Source organism: Vulpes vulpes, chromosome 1 (assembly GCF_048418805.1).
Source record: "Vulpes vulpes isolate BD-2025 chromosome 1, VulVul3, whole genome shotgun sequence".
NCBI classification, from domain to species: Eukaryota; Metazoa; Chordata; class Mammalia; order Carnivora; family Canidae; genus Vulpes; species Vulpes vulpes.
In genome coordinates this window covers 79971309-79987905 of record NC_132780.1, presented here as the reverse complement: position 1 = coordinate 79987905, position 16597 = coordinate 79971309, and the positions used below count along the sequence as shown (strand labels likewise).

General features: G+C 45.7%; 1 protein-coding gene across 2 annotated transcripts in view; it reads left to right on the top strand.

Moving 5' to 3' along the window:
* AKAP12 (A-kinase anchoring protein 12) overlaps positions 1–8207 on the top strand; it is a 95712-nt gene extending 87505 nt beyond the window's left edge. For both annotated transcript variants that reach the window (XM_072767878.1, XM_025998003.2), the window contains 2 exons: positions 1478–6485; positions 7159–8207. In XM_072767878.1, coding sequence (XP_072623979.1) covers positions 1478–6477 — 5000 coding nt within the window. In that variant the 3' untranslated portion in view covers positions 6478–6485; positions 7159–8207. The remainder of the gene's footprint in view (positions 1–1477; positions 6486–7158) is intronic.
* The last annotated feature ends 8390 nt before the right edge of the window (positions 8208–16597 follow it).

Sequence of the window (16597 nt, the reverse complement as noted above, 5' to 3'; positions counted from 1 at the left end):
TTTTGTAAACTCTTGTCCCTAATAAATGATGTGTGAATCTCAATGCAGTCTGAATTTTGAAATTTTAAAGAAAATGACTAGATCAAGGTGGAAATTCTATCTAAATTTATTGATTGGCATTTTTTCATAAAGAATTATTCCCTGTTCCCTATTTACTCTTTTGGTATCACTCTTGATTCATGGATGATGATTCTTCTACTACTACTACTACTACTACTTCTTCTTCTTCTTCTTCTTCTTCTTCTTCTTCTTCTTCTTCTTCTTCTTTTAGAGATTTTGTTTATTTATTCATGAGAGACAGAGACATAGGCAGAGGGAGAGGTAGGCTCCCTATGGGGAGCCCAATGTGGGACTCAATCCCAGGACTCCAGGATCACACCCTGAGCCAAAGGCAGACACTCAACCATTGAGCCACCCAGGCGCCATGTGCCGTGTCATCCATCGCCCCCCCCCCCCATCATGGATTCTTTTTTTCATTCAGTGTTGTATAAGCCCCATCATTGTCATTATTCTTTATGTTTCAGTGTTTGTCCAGCAGAAACCCCTCAATCTGACTCCTGTGTTCCTCTGAAATACGCTTCTCAGCTTTTGAGCACTGCCTTTCTTTTTTATTTTTTAATTTTTTGAGTGCAGTTGACATAGATCGTTACATTAGTTTCAGGTGTACAGCATAATAACTCTTCAAGTTTCTGTGTTATGCTATTGAGTATCTCCTTTCTGTCATAATAAGTTGTTCCTTGTATTTTCCCTGACCCATAATTTCCCTATGGGGCTCTGGTCTGTTTTTTGGGACTCGTTAAAAAGACCAGCTAGTTGTCACATAGAATGCCTCTCTTTTAGATTGGTCTAGATTCTTTCGTTAGCTTATTTTTCTAAGATGGGATGGATTCTAGATCATCGGTGTGATGACTGATTCCATTTAACCTGCAGCAGAACCTATGCCATCTTCTTGCCCCACTTTAGTGATTTTTTTAAGGTTTTATTTATTTATTCATGAGAGACACGAAGAGAGAGGCAGAGACATAGGCAGAGGGAGAAGGAGGCTCCACGCAGGGAGCCCGATATGGGACTCGATCCAGGACTGCGGGATCACACCCTGAGCTAATGGCAGATGCTCAACTGCTGAGCCACCTAGGCATCCCACTTTAGTGATATTTCAGCTATTTCCATTTAATTAATGTTCTAGTACTTGAGTATATTAACTCTTCACAGGGAATAAAAGGAGCAAAATAGTATCTCTAAACTTGAATTTTTGAAGGTCATTTGAAAGAAGTACTTGCCTCATGTACTGAGATTCTCAAATCCTGATAAGACTGTTACTGTGAAAAAAAAGAAAAAAAAAAGACTGTTACTGTGTCCTGAAATTGCCTGACATTAAAGAAAGTATTACTTGGTTATATTTTTCAAATATGTAATTTTTCTGAGCTGTAATAATTTTCTCCCTTCTTCCCCACCATTCTCCTTTTTCTGTTAATAGTTGGACAGAGAGAGTCTGAAGATGTGAGTGAAAGAGACTCAGAAAAAGACATGGCTGCTGGTTCCGTAGTTGTTCAGGACATCACAAAGGATGGGCAGGAGGAGATGCCTGAAACCATCGAACAGATTCCTTCTTCAGAAAGCAATTTAGAAGAGCTGATACAACCTACTGAGTCCCAGGCTAATGATGTTGGATTTAAGAAGGTGTTTAAGTTTGTCGGCTTCAAATTCACTGTAAAAAAGGATAAGACCGAGAAGTCTGACACTGTCCAGCTACTCACTGTCAAAAAAGATGAAGGTGAAGGAGTGGGAGGAGCAGATGGGGCTGGTGACCACCAGGAGCCCAGCCAGGAGACTGGAGAAGCAACAGCCAAAGAAAGTGAACTGAAACAATCCACAGAGAAACCTGAAGAAACCCTTAAAAGTGAGCAAAGCAGCACACAAATTTCTCTTCAGGCTGAGTCTGGTCAAGCAGCAGAAGAAGGCAAAGATGAAGGCGAAGAAAAGCAGAAAGAACCCACCAAATCTCCAGACTCTCCCACTAGTCCAGTGGCCAGTGAGACCGCGTCACCCTTCAAAAAATTCTTCACTCAAGGCTGGGCCGGCTGGAGAAAAAAGACCAGTTTCAGGAAGCCTAAGGAGGATGAGCTGGAAGCTTCAGAGAAGAAAAAGGAGCAAGAGCCAGAGAAAGTAGACACAGAAGGACAGGAGAAGACCGAAGATTCCTCTGAGAAGTTGGCTGCCCCTGAACAGGCGCACCCACCGGAGACCACCGACAGTGCTAACGCGGCCAGATTGTCAGCGGAATATGAAAAAGTGGAGCTGCCCTCTGAAGATCAAGTGCAGGGACCTCCTGAAGAGAAACCTGCCCCTTTAGCAACAGAAGTATTCGATGATAAAGTAGAGATTGTTGCCGAAGTCCACGTTAGCATGACAGAGAAGACCGAAGAGCAGAGAGCTGAGGTAGAAGAAGTAGTAGAGCCCTTGCCATCTGAAAAAGTGGCGGAAACACCTGCTGAGGAGCTGGTGAAGACCAAAGAAGTGTGCGCCCCTGGAGGGGACCACACCCGGCCAAGCGACCTAAGCCCCGATGACAGAGTGACGACTGCACACCCTGAGGGCGTCGTGAGTGAAGTGGACATGCTGTCCTCGCAAGAGAGAATAAAGGTGCAAGGAAGCCCTTTAAAGAAACTTTTTACTAGTACTGGCTTAAAAAAGCTTTCTGGAAAGAAACAGAAAGGGAAAAGAGGAGGAGGGGATGAAGAGTCGGGGGAACACCATCAAGTTGCAGCAGAGTCTCCAGACAGTACAGATGAACAGAAGGGCGAGAGCTCCGCTTCATCCCCTGAGGAGCCGGAGGAGATTACGTGTCTGGAGAAAGGCATCGCGGACGCCCACCAGGATGGCGAAGCTGAGGAAGGAGCCGTCTCTGATGGGGAAAAGAAGAGAGAAGGTGTTACTCCCTGGGCGTCTTTCAAGAAGATGGTGACGCCCAAGAAACGTGTTAGGCGGCTTTCAGAGAGTGATAAAGAAGATGAATTGGATAAAGTCAAGAGTGCCACCTTGTCTTCCACGGAGAGCCAGGCCTCTGAGTTGCAGGAGGAAGCGAAAGGAAATGGAGAAGAGCAGAAACCAGAAGAACCAAAGCGCAAAGTTGACACTTCAGTATCTTGGGAAGCTTTAATTTGTGTGGGATCATCCAAGAAAAGAGCAAGAAAAGCATCATCTTCTGACGATGAAGGGGAACCAAAAGCCGTGGGAGGAGACAGCCAGAAACCAGATGAGGCAGGAAAAGACAAAGAAACCGGACCAGACGCTGCCTTTGCTGGTTCCCAAGAACATGATCAAGGGCCAGGAAGCTCCTCACCTGAGCAAGCTGGCAGCCCCACCGAAGGGGAGGGAGTTTCCACCTGGGAGTCCTTTAAGCGATTAGTCACTCCAAGGAAAAAATCGAAGTCAAAACTGGAAGAGAAAAGTGAAGATTCTGTAACTGGGTCTGGTGTAGAACATTCAGCTTCAGATGCAGAACCTGGGAAAGAAGAGTCTTGGGTTTCGATTAAGAAATTCATTCCCGGACGACGGAAGAAAAGGTCAGATGGGAAACCAGAACAAACGGCTGTGGAAGACGCAGGACCAGTAGAGGTCAATGAAGAGGACTCCGACGTCCCGGCCGTGGTTCCCCTGTCCGAGTATGATGCAGTAGAAAGGGAGAAAATCGAAGCACAGCAGGCCCCCAAAAGCGAGGAGCAGCCTGAGCAGAAGGCAGCTGTTTCTGTGTCAGAGGAGCTCAGTACAGATCTGGTACGTGGGGTCACGGTGACTGTCCTTGACGGGGCAAGGGCTATTACCAATGTGGAAGAAAGGTCGCCATCTTGGATATCCGCTTCGGTGACAGAGCCTCTTGACGAAACGGAAGATGAAGCCAAGCCCCCAACCGAGGACGTGTTTGAAGGAGAAGTCCTTGCAGAGGAAACCTCTGTTACCAAACCTGTACCAGAGGGTCAAGATGCCATTGATGACACAGTCGTAAGTGAGGCGGAATTAACTTCGGAGGCTGTGACAGCCGCGGAAGCTACCGGGGCCCTTTGTGCTGAAGAAGCAGCAGAAGCATCTGGTGCTGAAGAGACCGCCGACATGGTGTCCGCTGTTTCTCAGCTAACTGACTCTCCAGACACCACAGAGGTAGCAACACCTGTTCAGGAGGTGGAAGGTGGCGTACCACACCTCGAAGACCAGGAGAGGCGGACTCAAGAGGTCCTGCAGGCAGTTGCAGAAAAAGTGAGAGAAGAATCACCACTGCCCGACACCAGAGGGCCAGAAGACACAACTCAGACAACGCGGGAAGCAGAAGCCAAGATACCAGAGAAGGTGGAGGAAGCGGAAGAGGATTCTCAAGGGCTAGACCTGAAGAAAGAGACGGAGGTAGCGCTGGAAGAACGTGCACAAGAAACTGAACCTGAGACTTTGGCACAAGGGGAAGTAATCGTACAGGCCACCCCAGAAAGCTTGGAGAAAGTTCCTCAAGTCACAGACAGCGTGGAGTCCAGTGAGCTTAGAACCACTTGTCAAGCTGAAACCCTGGTTGGGGTAACATCAGAATCGATTCTGGAACAGGCTGTTGCCCCGGACTCAGCCGAAACCCTCACAGACAGCGAGACCAACGGGAGCACCCCAGTAGCTGATTTTGAAGCTCTCCATATAACACAACCAGAGCAGATCCCGGAGATGCACGAAGGTCCTGAGGTTGCATCGGGCGCACCGCCCCAGGTCACAGAAGCAGAGGCAGTTCCTGCACCCGAAGAGGGGCCTCCAGCACCTTCTAGTTTCCCATCCCAAGAAGAAGATAAAGGACATTCAAAAATGGAAGAGATTCTAGAATGCACGGACAAAGAGGTATCAGTGGAAGCTGTACCCACTCTTTCAAAGACCGACGTGATAGAAGAGGAAGGCCAGTTTGCCGATAGGGAAAGCAAAGACGAAGCTCTCGTCGAAGGCCCTGATGTGACAGCGGCCCCTGAAACAACCATCAGTCAGGAAGAGACGAGTGACCTTGCCCTTCAAGATGAAGCTACTGAAGACCCCGAATTTCAGAAGAAGGAGGATGATACCGAAGTCCGGAGCCATACACCCTCTCCCACCCCGGTGGGGAGAGAGTTGGTAGTTCAAGTAGAAAAAGAGGAAATAGAAGCAAAGCCAACCCAAGCCACCGAAGAAGAACTTGAGCAAAAACCCACCACCATGACCGTCTCTGAGGAGCTTAGCAAGAAACTGGTGCAGACAGTTAGGGTGGCCGTCATCGACGGGGAAAAGGAGGTCACCATTTGGGAAGAAAGTTCTCCCCAGCTAGTTGAAGAGGAAGCGGTATGCACAGAAGTCCAAGTGCAGAGCTCTGAACCGTTACCTCTAACAGCCGCAGTGGTGGAGGAGAAGGTCTTCGGAGAAGCTGTCAAGAGTTTAGACACCAGTGAGACCCTGGAACCTGCGGGTGCACATTTAGGCCCAGAAGAAGAATCCTCCACAAAGGATGAAGGCCTGACGGCCCAGCCAGGGGCGGTCGAGGTCGAGGTGCCCACGGGGACTGAGGCTCGGCCAGAACCTGGACCGGGAACCGCATCAGCTGAGCCTGACGGAGGCACGAGCGCTGCCCCGGAAGGAGAGAAAACCGCCCCCCAGAGACAGACCTCAGAGGAAGAGGACGGGCCAGCTGCTTGCCAGGAAGTCCCGGCAAGAGAGGAGGATCTAAAGGCTAAAAACGACCTTTCGAAACTTCAGACCGAGAGTAGTAAACTTGTACAGAATGTGATCCAGACAGTTGTTGGTCAGTTAGGAGGCACGGAAGAAACAGCCGCTGACCTCCAGACCCAGGCTCAGCCGCTGACGGCGGACGGCCAGGAGGCCAGCTCGGAGGCCAGGCCGCACGTTGAGAGGGAAGGAGGCGAGCTTCAGGCCTCTGCACCAGATGGAACCCACACTGTTGGCGCCAAAGAAGAACCCCCACTAACCGCCGTGGAGCAGACCCCTTCTGAGGTTTCTGAAGCCTTGGAAGCTGTGAGTGAAGCTTCAGAAAAGATCACAGCCATCGAGGTAGAAAGTTCGAGCGTCTGTGACCAGCAGCTTGAAGAGGCAGCTCTCCCATCTGAGGAAAAGAAAGAAACAGCCAGAACCGAGCCTGTCCCAGAAGATTGTGATGGTGCCGGGTCAGAAGGAAGGATAGAGGAGTCGCTCTTTGAATCCCAAGAAGATAAAAAAGGTGATGAGGTTGATGACCCTGAGAGCCACCACTCCTCACCCCTGGAAGATTCCGAGGCCCCAGGAGACGTAAGCCAAGAGGCCCCGGACACAGATGGACCAACACGCAAAAAGAAGGAAGGTGGCCAGGAAGTAGAATTCCAGGAAGCCAAAGTCCACAGCAAGCCAGAAGATGAGATTCAAACCCAAACACGGGACGAGACACAGAAACAAGAGGGAGAACCGGCCAAATCAGAACCCACAGGATCCTAATGCATCATGTAAGCAAGCTTCCTTTCCCCCTAAAGCAGTCTTTGCCTCTTTGTGGCCATTTGATGGCATATTCATTCTAAGGGAAACAGGAGTTTAATCCTTATGACTTTGAGCAGAACCTTGAGTTGAATAATAATCAAGGAGATCTAGGCTCCCTTCCTTTGTTCCCCTCTCACCGATGTGCCATTCAGTCTTACTTGTGTCAGGAAAATAATGGCCTCGGTTCACCCCTATGTGACTGCTTTCAAGGAAAATCAGGGGGTTTGTATGTATGTGCGTGTGTGTGCGTTTGTATGTTTGGCTCGAAGGCATAAGAAATATGTTGTGTTCCCAGCACCAGACTAACCAGTTTATTGGATTTTTCCCTATAACCAGAAGTCCAACATAAGTTTATATCCTACAGCTTGAAATTTTAGTTGATAGCTCTCTAGAAAAAAAAATTATCCCCCCATCAGCAGTAACAAGCATTTAAAAATTTCCCAGTGCGTGTGATACGCCTGGATGTTGGTGTTGGGGAGCCACAGCTGCGGGTTTGGGGAGCGCCCAGCCTGACCTGCCGTGGGCCCTGACCCACTCACTTTCCCAGGGGCTGCACTCCTCTGTCAGGGCTTCTGCTGCTCCTGGAGTGAACGAAGAGGAGAGGAGACTTGATCAAATTTTGATTCTTGCTTCCCCCTACAGGTCCACCCTGAGTGTCTGCAAGACCGGAATGTGAAGACGAGTGGTAGGAGGAAATGGACGCTGCTGACAAGACACAAGACCAGTGTTTCAGACTCAGAACCGAAGAACAGGCCCCTCGACTGACCTCCTTTCTGGAGCACCCTGACAACCCTGAGGCTGCATCGGGAGCTAGAGCCATTTAACGTTTCCTCTTTGTAGGGCCACCCCATTACTCTCCCTTGATACCCTTATAATGTTTCTGATTTAAGGTCCTAAATTCTTAACCTGGAACTGGAGTTGGCCAAACCTAGTTCTGCTTCTCAAACTGGAGTATCATCCTTTATGTATTTATATGTATGTTTTAAGTAACCCTCCTCCTGTATCTATTGTATATTTTTTTTTCTTAACAATTAAGGAAATGTGCAGTTTTGTATCACACAGCACGTGGCAGGGGCATGCAGCCGTGGTCAAGCCTTGGGAAGCTCTAAGCCTCAGCTGTAACCTGTGAAAACAGCTTCCTGGAGACAACATTCCTGATCAGAAGCTATAGTTTGTACTTTAAAATCCACTAAGGAGTAGGTCTGTGTTTCATATCGCTCTAAAATTGGTCACTCTCCTATTATGCAGTGTGCTAAAAATAAGCTTTTTTGGGGGGGGGAAACATACAGAATGTTCCATTGTTACTGTGAAATTTTTCTTTCTAGCTCAGTGGGGGTTGGAAGGGAGTTTTTTTCAGTAGCAGATTAACTTTTAAGCCTTTTCTCTGGATTGTGGTGGTTTGGACAGATGAGTGTGCTTAAATCCTGAGGCAAAGCAGTGAGAAATGTTTTTCATCTTATCGAGAAAACAATTTGGCTGTTTTTTAAGTTTTTGATTCTACTCTTCTATGCTGGACCACACTCACACGCAGCATGAAGTCAGTCAGGATCTTGACAAATGGTATTTTGATAGGTACTGGATTGTATCTGTGCCATATTTGTGCCCACTCTTTTAAGGACAATGTTGCATTATGTTCATTTGGATAAACTGTGATTTGACAACTGATTAAAATAAAATATTTGCTTCACTTAGATTTGCTGGTTTTATTAGATACTAGGAAGCCTGGGGCGTGTCTCCTGAGTGCTAAAAGCAGATAAAGTAGAAGTTTCTGGTGTAGTTGCCACATGATGTCAAACTTGATACCAGTTTGAGGTCATGTACCGAGGAACTCCTAGCAGAGAGGCATCAGCTAAAATAAACCAAGGGCTTTTGAGACTGACAGTACTGACACAGTGCCACCATCTGGTGGTGCGTCTTCCTGAAAAGGTCAATTTTCTTTTATTAGTTTCGGTCTTAAACAATGAAAGATATCTAGAAAGAAATCTAAGAAAGCTTAATGATAAAAATGCCTTACCTAACAGGTGCTTTTAGAATTTTTTTAAAATGTCAAAATGATTTATGATTCATGCTAAGATGTAAAAAGTTTTGTCAAATTGCCACAGTCGCCTGTGTACTCTATAGAGTTCCACTTTTTCACATGTAGAAATGGCGTGGCACATAAAGAAAGGTTTCTTAAATTGCACTGAAACGTAGAACTCTGGTGTGCAAACCCAAATTTCACCTGCTAGCTAATGATTTTAAAGCATCCTAGATGTTCTAGAAACATTAGTCTAGCAGAAGGAAAATAGGCTGTTAAAATCAGAAAATAGTTGATGTTGTATTAACAAACCTGACAACCAAGTAAAATGGCAATATTAGACATCTCATGATAACATTATATGGCCTTGTAGTTGGAAAATGTTTAATAACCCTTTAGGAGTTACTCTTATATGTAACAGTCATCCAAGCTTATTATTAAGCTTTAAAATCCCCAAATTAAAAAAAAAAAATAACACAACCCTGATCTAAGTATCTTTTACCAACTGGAGACTTAAAAATTAATCCAAGTGCTGGTGTCAATTTTCGAAGATCAACCAGGAGATAGTAGAGATGAGAGGAATGTCTAAGGGGCTCCAGACAGGTCCAAACACCTACTTCGTCTCTATGGCCCAAGGAGGCTTTGCTTTGAAGAGATTACAGATTCATATAGTCAAGTGATAGATGAAATTTTTTTTTGTTTTTGTGTTTTGTTTTTTGTTTGTTCAAACCCCATCCTGCCATTCCACTCTGTATTTGCTGTTCTCTGACCACATGTGGCCAAGTTATCCTGGCCATTGCAAGTGAATTTCCAGCAGTCGTTGCTTCGTGACTGTGCTTTTCATACTCCTACCTGGATGTGCCCTGGGTTCCTTCTGTACGAGCTCTATACCAATGTCTGTTGAGCAACTTTTATTAACCAGAGGAATGCAATTAACAGTAGCATGAAATAGAATACTGTAGTATAATTCTAAAGCTGCTGTTAATACATAATAGCCAAATGTAAACTGCAAAAGTTCGAACAAGTGCCTATATTTTGCTATTTTTGGCATTACTGTAGAGCCATGTACAATAGAAAGCAATGCAAGACTTGTAAACTTCTCACCTCTTCTTGTAATCGAGGAATACCAAATGCTCCCCCTCAGGTTATTTTGCTAATGGTACACGTAAGTTGCCTCTCTCTGTTACAAATACTGTGTTCCAATATTTTACTTTGGTGTTTGGAGCTACAAATAGTTAAGGGCTGGAAATTTTAGCTTTCAGTAAGCTTCAAGCCTAGCCATTTCTTTTTAATCTGAGACAATATTTGATTCCTAGTTCTGTTTGGGGGTGAATTTTCATTTATCTAAATAAAATGCAATGCAATTAAATACCATGGATTTTCTTTCTGTAATTTCACCTTAATTCAATTTTGATTGCTTTTCTCAATACTGCCCTGATACTCATCACACAATTTAACTTCTACTTTTAATTACTTACCCGTCCTTTGCAACATTTTCCACAAATCATCGTGGGAGTTTGGAATGTATCGGGGATGTGTGTAAATGCACAAGACGCTATCAGCGATTCATAACTGTTTGGGGCCAAGGGCCCCTTTAGTTAGAATCTCATTAAGCCTCTGGCTGACCTCCAACTCCCCAAAATACAGCTTTTGGGTAGTTCCACTTACCTCCCCTGAAATCCCAACCAGTAACTAGAACCAGAGTTAGAAACCCCTTCCCCAACTCTACCATAAAGGAAATGGGCCCCACCCCCAGGGGCTCTAGGTGGTGAGAGGATGGGAGCCAAGCACCCAACCGGTGTCTGTAACTTCAAGTCTACCTGCCTATTCATTTCTAATTTGATTCTCGGATTGGATTTGCTAGACATCCTGGCACAGTCTTGTGTAAATGCAGATTTCTCCTTCCTGCTAAATTCCTTACCATAGCCAGCCTGTGTCACTGGAAGTGAGCTGGGGATTTGGTCTTAACCCATAGGAGAAAGCTGAGGTTTAGATCACCAGCTTTTAAGTCACTTAAGGTTTTTTGTTGCTATTGTTCTTTTTAACCTTTATGGTTTTGGCTAAGGTGACCAGGATTTGGGATGGCATGGTGGTGAAGATAGTCATGACTTCTTTTGATGCTGGCTTAGAAATAAACCCTACTTTTTTGATATCTAACTATAAAAGACATTGTGACAGTGCCATACCTCCAGTTATGCGTGAGTGATCTCATAACTCTGCATATGCTTCCATTGCTTGTTGACATTAAAAATTCTAACACAAGAAATATTACATTAACCTCGTAAGAGCAGCTTCAGGGGCACCTGGGTGGCTCAGTCGGTTAAGCATCTGCCTTCGGCTCAGGTCATGATCTCAGGAGCCCCGAGTCAGGCTCTCTGCTCAGCAGGGAGTCTGCTTCTCCCTCTCCTGCTCCCCACCTCGCTCGTGTTCACTCTCTCAAACCTTAAAAAAGCAGCCTCACTGTAACACGTGATATTAAAGTCATGGCCATTTGGCTGCCAAGCCTTGCGTGAGCTCAAGAGAATGGGACGTAGAATCAACAGGGCACGACGCCTTATTATCTGTCATGGGAACTCGGTGGGTTGAAGGAGGAAGCTTCTGGGTTACCAGCCTGCATATGGAGCCAAACCCTGACCTAGGCGGGGGCCACAGATAGTAGTTAGTTTGGGCAATGTTCAGTGAGGCCCATGAGTTATCGAAGGGCAGAAGCAGGATTGGTAGCTGGATATGTGTCAAAAGAGTTGAGAACAATGAGACAGCAATGGCTCTTCTGTTCTCTGTCCTTGGAGACCCAGAGGGGGAAATAACCTACATGGATCCTGCAATGTGTCTTAAAAGCTCGACACAAACTTTGGTTGGGTGACTGAGCGAGACGAGGCTTTAATTACTTGTCACAGCAGAGTCATTTCAGAACATAGAACTACATGCTTCACGAGTCTTTCCTGTTGCAAATGTGCTTTTAGAAACTAGAAAGCAAAATGCATCGTGATACATTCATATTAGTCATTAGAAGAAAAAAAATTTTTTTTAATTTTTATTTATTTATGATAGTCACACAGAGAGAGAGAGAGGCAGAGACATAGGCAGAGGGAGAAGCAGGCTCCATGCACTGGGAGCCCGACGTGGGATTCGAACCCGGGTCTCCAGGATCACGCCCTGGGCCAAAGGCAGGCGCTAAACCGCTGTGCCACCTAGGGATCACCCAGAAGAGAAATTTTTGAAAAAATATTTATCCATGAGAGAGGCAGAGACAGAGGTGGGGGAGAAGCAGGCTCCATGCAGGGAGCCCAACATGGGACTCGATCCCAGGTCTCCAGGATCACGCCCCAGGCCAAAGGCAGGTGCTAAACTGCTGAGCCACCCAGTGATCCCTAGAAGAGAAATCTTAGTAAGACTGTCCACCAGAGGCAACATCGTGATTGCTAATGACGGCTGTCTCCTTCAAGATTTTGATAAACTCAGAATAAAGACACTGATCTTTCTACAATGTTATGAATATATACATCTTATTCGGACGTGCTCTGTTTTAGACATGAAACATCCACTTGGGTGTCCTCTGCATTTCTTTTCTTTCCTCCCTTCTGCCTTTTCAGCTTCTGTGGCCCCCTGTGCCTCTCCCCAGGAAGACTTAACGGGCCACACATGCTACATGGGGTGGAGGGTCTGTGGGAGGGATCTTAAATTCATAGTGTCCTGGGCACTCCTTGGTTCCTCCGGACACTGTATCATGCAGGGTCCTGGTTCTCTCCCACCTTTATCTGCTTATGGGCATCGCTACCTAACTGCAAAGATGATTCTTTAGTTCCATTTCTTTTTTTTTTTTTTTTTAATTTTTAATTTTTTCATTTATGATAGTCACAGAGAGAGAGAGAGAGGCAGAGACACAGGCGGAGGGAGAAGCAGGCTCCATGCACCGGGAGCCCGATGTGGGATTCGATCCCGGGTCTCCAGGATCGCGCCCTGGGCCAAAGGCAGGCGCCAAACCGCTGCGCCACCCAGGGATCCCTTTAGTTCCATTTCTTTTGCTGACAAAAAATTATAGAAATACATTGAAACTACTAACAGCTTGGAAGCATTTCCCAGCTAGTGTGATGGTAGCAGGAGGGCCCTGGCTGAGGAAATGGGGGCTGTGTACCTACTGCTAGGTGGTTGTGTGGCCTTAGCCAACTACCTAATGCCATTTTGTTGCCTCATCGGAATCCCTGCCTCTTTAACGAAGGAGAAAGTGAAGTGGCCTCCCCAAAAACTACTTAGGATATTTGTTTACTTTGGCTTCATTCCTTTCTACGCTCATAGGTTGTAGGGCCATTTCGAATGAGAAGAGAGAGGTTTAGAATGAAGCTCACTTCTTTCTTCTAAGAGCTCCTGTACCAATGTGTACGGTGCACATATCTTATTAGGGAGCACTTGCTTCAAAGAAAGAAGAATGCTAGAAATGTCACAGGTCCCTGTCTGACCCTTATGAGCTCTCCTGGTCATCACATTTCTGAGAAGCAAGTAGAACTAAGAAAGGACAGTAATAGAGGAGAAATAATACAGTATTGCTGTGGTTCTCAAAACGTGGCTCCTGAGGGTGCCTGGGTGGCTCAGTTGGTTAAGGGTCTGCCTTCGGCTTGGGTCATGATCCCAAGGTCCTGGGATGGGGCCTTGCATTGGGTTCCCTGCTCAGCGGGGAGTCTGTTTCTTCCTCTCCCCCCTGCTCATGCTCTCTCAAAAAAAAAAAAATCTTTAAAAAATATGTGGCTCCTGGTATCATCATCATCTCATTTGACAATCTGTTAAAAATGCAAATTCTTGGGCCTGACTCCAGACTGATTAAAAAGTCTTGGGACTGAATCAGACACTCTGCCAGGCTGAAAGTCTTGTTAAATCAAGTCCTCTAGGAGATTCTGATGTGCTTGTTTCAGGATCACTGCAATAATATTAGGCTGTAGAACGGATTTAAGTTAATTGCCTCGATAGCAGAACAAATAGGTTACCAGGTGAAAAAGCTTTCCCTTCCCTGCTCCAGGCACCTCTGCCCCAGTAATCGCTTCTAGCCTGTAGAAATGTTTGCACATTTGGGAAAATCTCTTTTTTCCCCCATCTAATATAATTTGGACAAACCTGGGTCTGAAACCAAACACAAAAAAGTAGGTCAGGTGAGCAAGAAAAGCCGTGCCTTGTACTTCTTTTGCTGAATCAAAGGCTTGTCAATTACAACAATACAGGACTTGTCAATCGCCCAGGGCTGGTCATAGGTGCATGGTAGGTGTGTAACATCCCTGGGGGAGTAGAAAGAGCATTGCTTTTTGAGTGAGCCACATGGGGATTTGAATCCTGGCTGTCTCTATTTGGCTGGATAACCTCAGAAAGGTTATTTAATTTCTTTGGGGCTCAATTTCCTCATTTATAAAAATGGGACACACGTCTGCCGGGATGGGAGAGTAAATGAAAGCACCTAGCAGACACACACAGTTGAGGATCTTGCATCCCCCTAACCCAGCCCTTCTGTGACAATGCCTTTTTCACAAGGTGAGACGTTCATAATGAACAGGAAATTTAGGCAGGGCAGGTCATTACGTATTTCCCAGAGAATAGCACAAACTTGAGTCCAGAATAACCGTGTTTTATGTTCAGAAATATTTTGATCTGAGAATGAAACCATAGAATATCATTTCATCCTGGTCCATTTTTTTTTTCACGTTAAAGATTCTGGGTCTAATTTTTAAAAAAGATTTTATTTATTTATTCATGAGAGACACAGAGAGAGAGGGGCAGAGACATAGGCAGAGGGCTCCATGCAGCGAGCCGGATGTGGGACTCCATCCCAGGCCTCCAGAATCACGCCCTGGGCCAAAGGCAGGCGCTAAACCGCTGAGCCACCCGGGCTGCCCCTGGGTCTCTTTTTTATGTAGAGAGCTGCTAACAGTTTAGTTGATATTCTTCCACTTGTGTTGAAGGAGCTAGTTCTAGAAGATGTGGATTAGTTGATTTTAAGATAATTAGTTTTTAATTTCCTTAAAAATTTCTAAGCCTAATTATTGCTCACCTGCAAATGATGTATAGCAAGAATTTGTTCCAGACCAAAATGGAGAACTGCAAAACAAAATGCAATTTAAGTATTTTGAGGATTCTTAAAATTGTCCTAAAAATGCAGTCAACCTCAAGAACATTCCATTCCAGTAAACTACTCTGCAGAATATAAGTTTATCTCAACATTCCTTTCTAGTGAATGAGTGGAGGGCTCCCCCTCCCCCACCAGAATTCCCAAGCAAGTTGTAGGAAGTACCCCCCCACACCATCCTCCCCAACCATCCTCCTAAGTGCCTTGATCTTTTTAAACATAACAGTTCAGTGTTTTACCTGAAATGCATGACCAAGGCCTAACATTTTGAACTGAAGGGCTCATTCTGCATGCCTCAGCACTTTCCTTTTCTTGGGAGGGAGGTTACAAATAACAATAGTGGCTGGTTCTATCACTTTTATTTTCTGGTAAGATTTTATTTATTTGAGGGACAGAGAGAGAGAGAGAGAGAGAGAAAGCATAAGTGAGGGGAGGGGCAGAAAGAGAGGGAGAACCAGACACCCTTCTGAGCAGGGAGCCAGATCTGACCTGGGGCTCCATCCTGGGACCATGAGATCATGACCTGAGCCGAATGCAGTCACTTAATTGACTGAGCCACCCAGGCACCCTTGACTTCTTTTCTTTTCTTTCTTTTTTTTGGTAAGATTTTATCTATTTTATTCATGAGTGACACAGAGAGAGAGGCAGAGACACAGGCAGAGGAAGAAGCAGGCTCCCTGCAGGGAGCCCGATGTGGGACTTGATCCCTGGACCTAGGACCCCCGGGGATTATGCCCTGAGCTAAAGGCAAACCCTCAATCACTGAGCCACCCAGGTGCCCTGACTTTTTTTTAAAAGATTTTATTTTTAAGTGATCTCTACACCCAACATGGGGCTTGAATGTACAACCCTGAGATCAAAGACCCACATGCCCAGGGAGGCGCCACCCTCCCCCATGGCTTTATAAAGGAGAATGTTTGGAGTCCACTCCATTCTCCATTCTTACATCATTATTCAAAGCTACTTTATATACAGATGTATATATTTTCCAGTTTTATTGGGGAATAATTAACAAATGCCTTTTAATGGCAATGCTTTCTTCCCATTACAGCCATATTTCCCATGGTAAAGTAGAATCCTACAGTATCTTACAAATTTACTTTTTTAGCTGTATCTGTTGAACAAACAAGTCACTTTTATTTTTAATTTTTTAAGAAGATTTTATCTATTTGAGAGGGAGTGAGAGAGCAAGGTAAGGAGCAGAGGGAGAAGCAGACTCCCCACTGAGCAGGGAACCCCATGCAGGGTTTGATCCTAATCCCAGGACTCCAGGTTCATGAGCTTAATGGACTGAGCAATCCAGCCCCACCCCGCACCATGAGTCACTTTTGTTTTCCCTATGAAACGGAAGGTTGTAGGACCGGTGGCATTAATAAGGGCTGAAGCATGGGGAGTGACAGCTTAAATTAATGCTGAGGCTCAGGTGTTCAGATTGATCATACTATCACCTGAAATTTCCAAAGCTTGCTTAAATTGGTGCCATCAAAAATTAAGAATGAATTGTTAAATTTAGAGCCTTTTGTAATGAAATAGCCAGTGAGCATTCTAGGGTACGGGGGGGACTGGCTGGTTTGTCACAGAGGACGAGGTGGCCACAAGCTAGGGCTAGGCCACAAGCTAGGGCTAAGAGCCCCTGCACCCCACCCATAAGGAGTAGCTGCACACAGCTCCTGCCCCTCCCCCGTCACCACACGGTGGGAAGTGAGCTGTGGCTCCCCCATCTCAGCCTCACCCCCAGTTATCCCTCGGGACTCCCATGACTTTCTGCTCTTGAAGAGCCTCTGGCCGAGTCCCATGTCGCTTGGAGCCTGCCTGGAGTGCTGTGGAGGGCAGCGGGGGCATGCCTGGATTTCCCCTTCCACATATATTCACAGAAGTTAATTTGGCACAAGACTCACATTTAAATTGGGAGATTTGAATATAGTGTAAAAACAAAAAGATGAATTCAGTGGAAACCT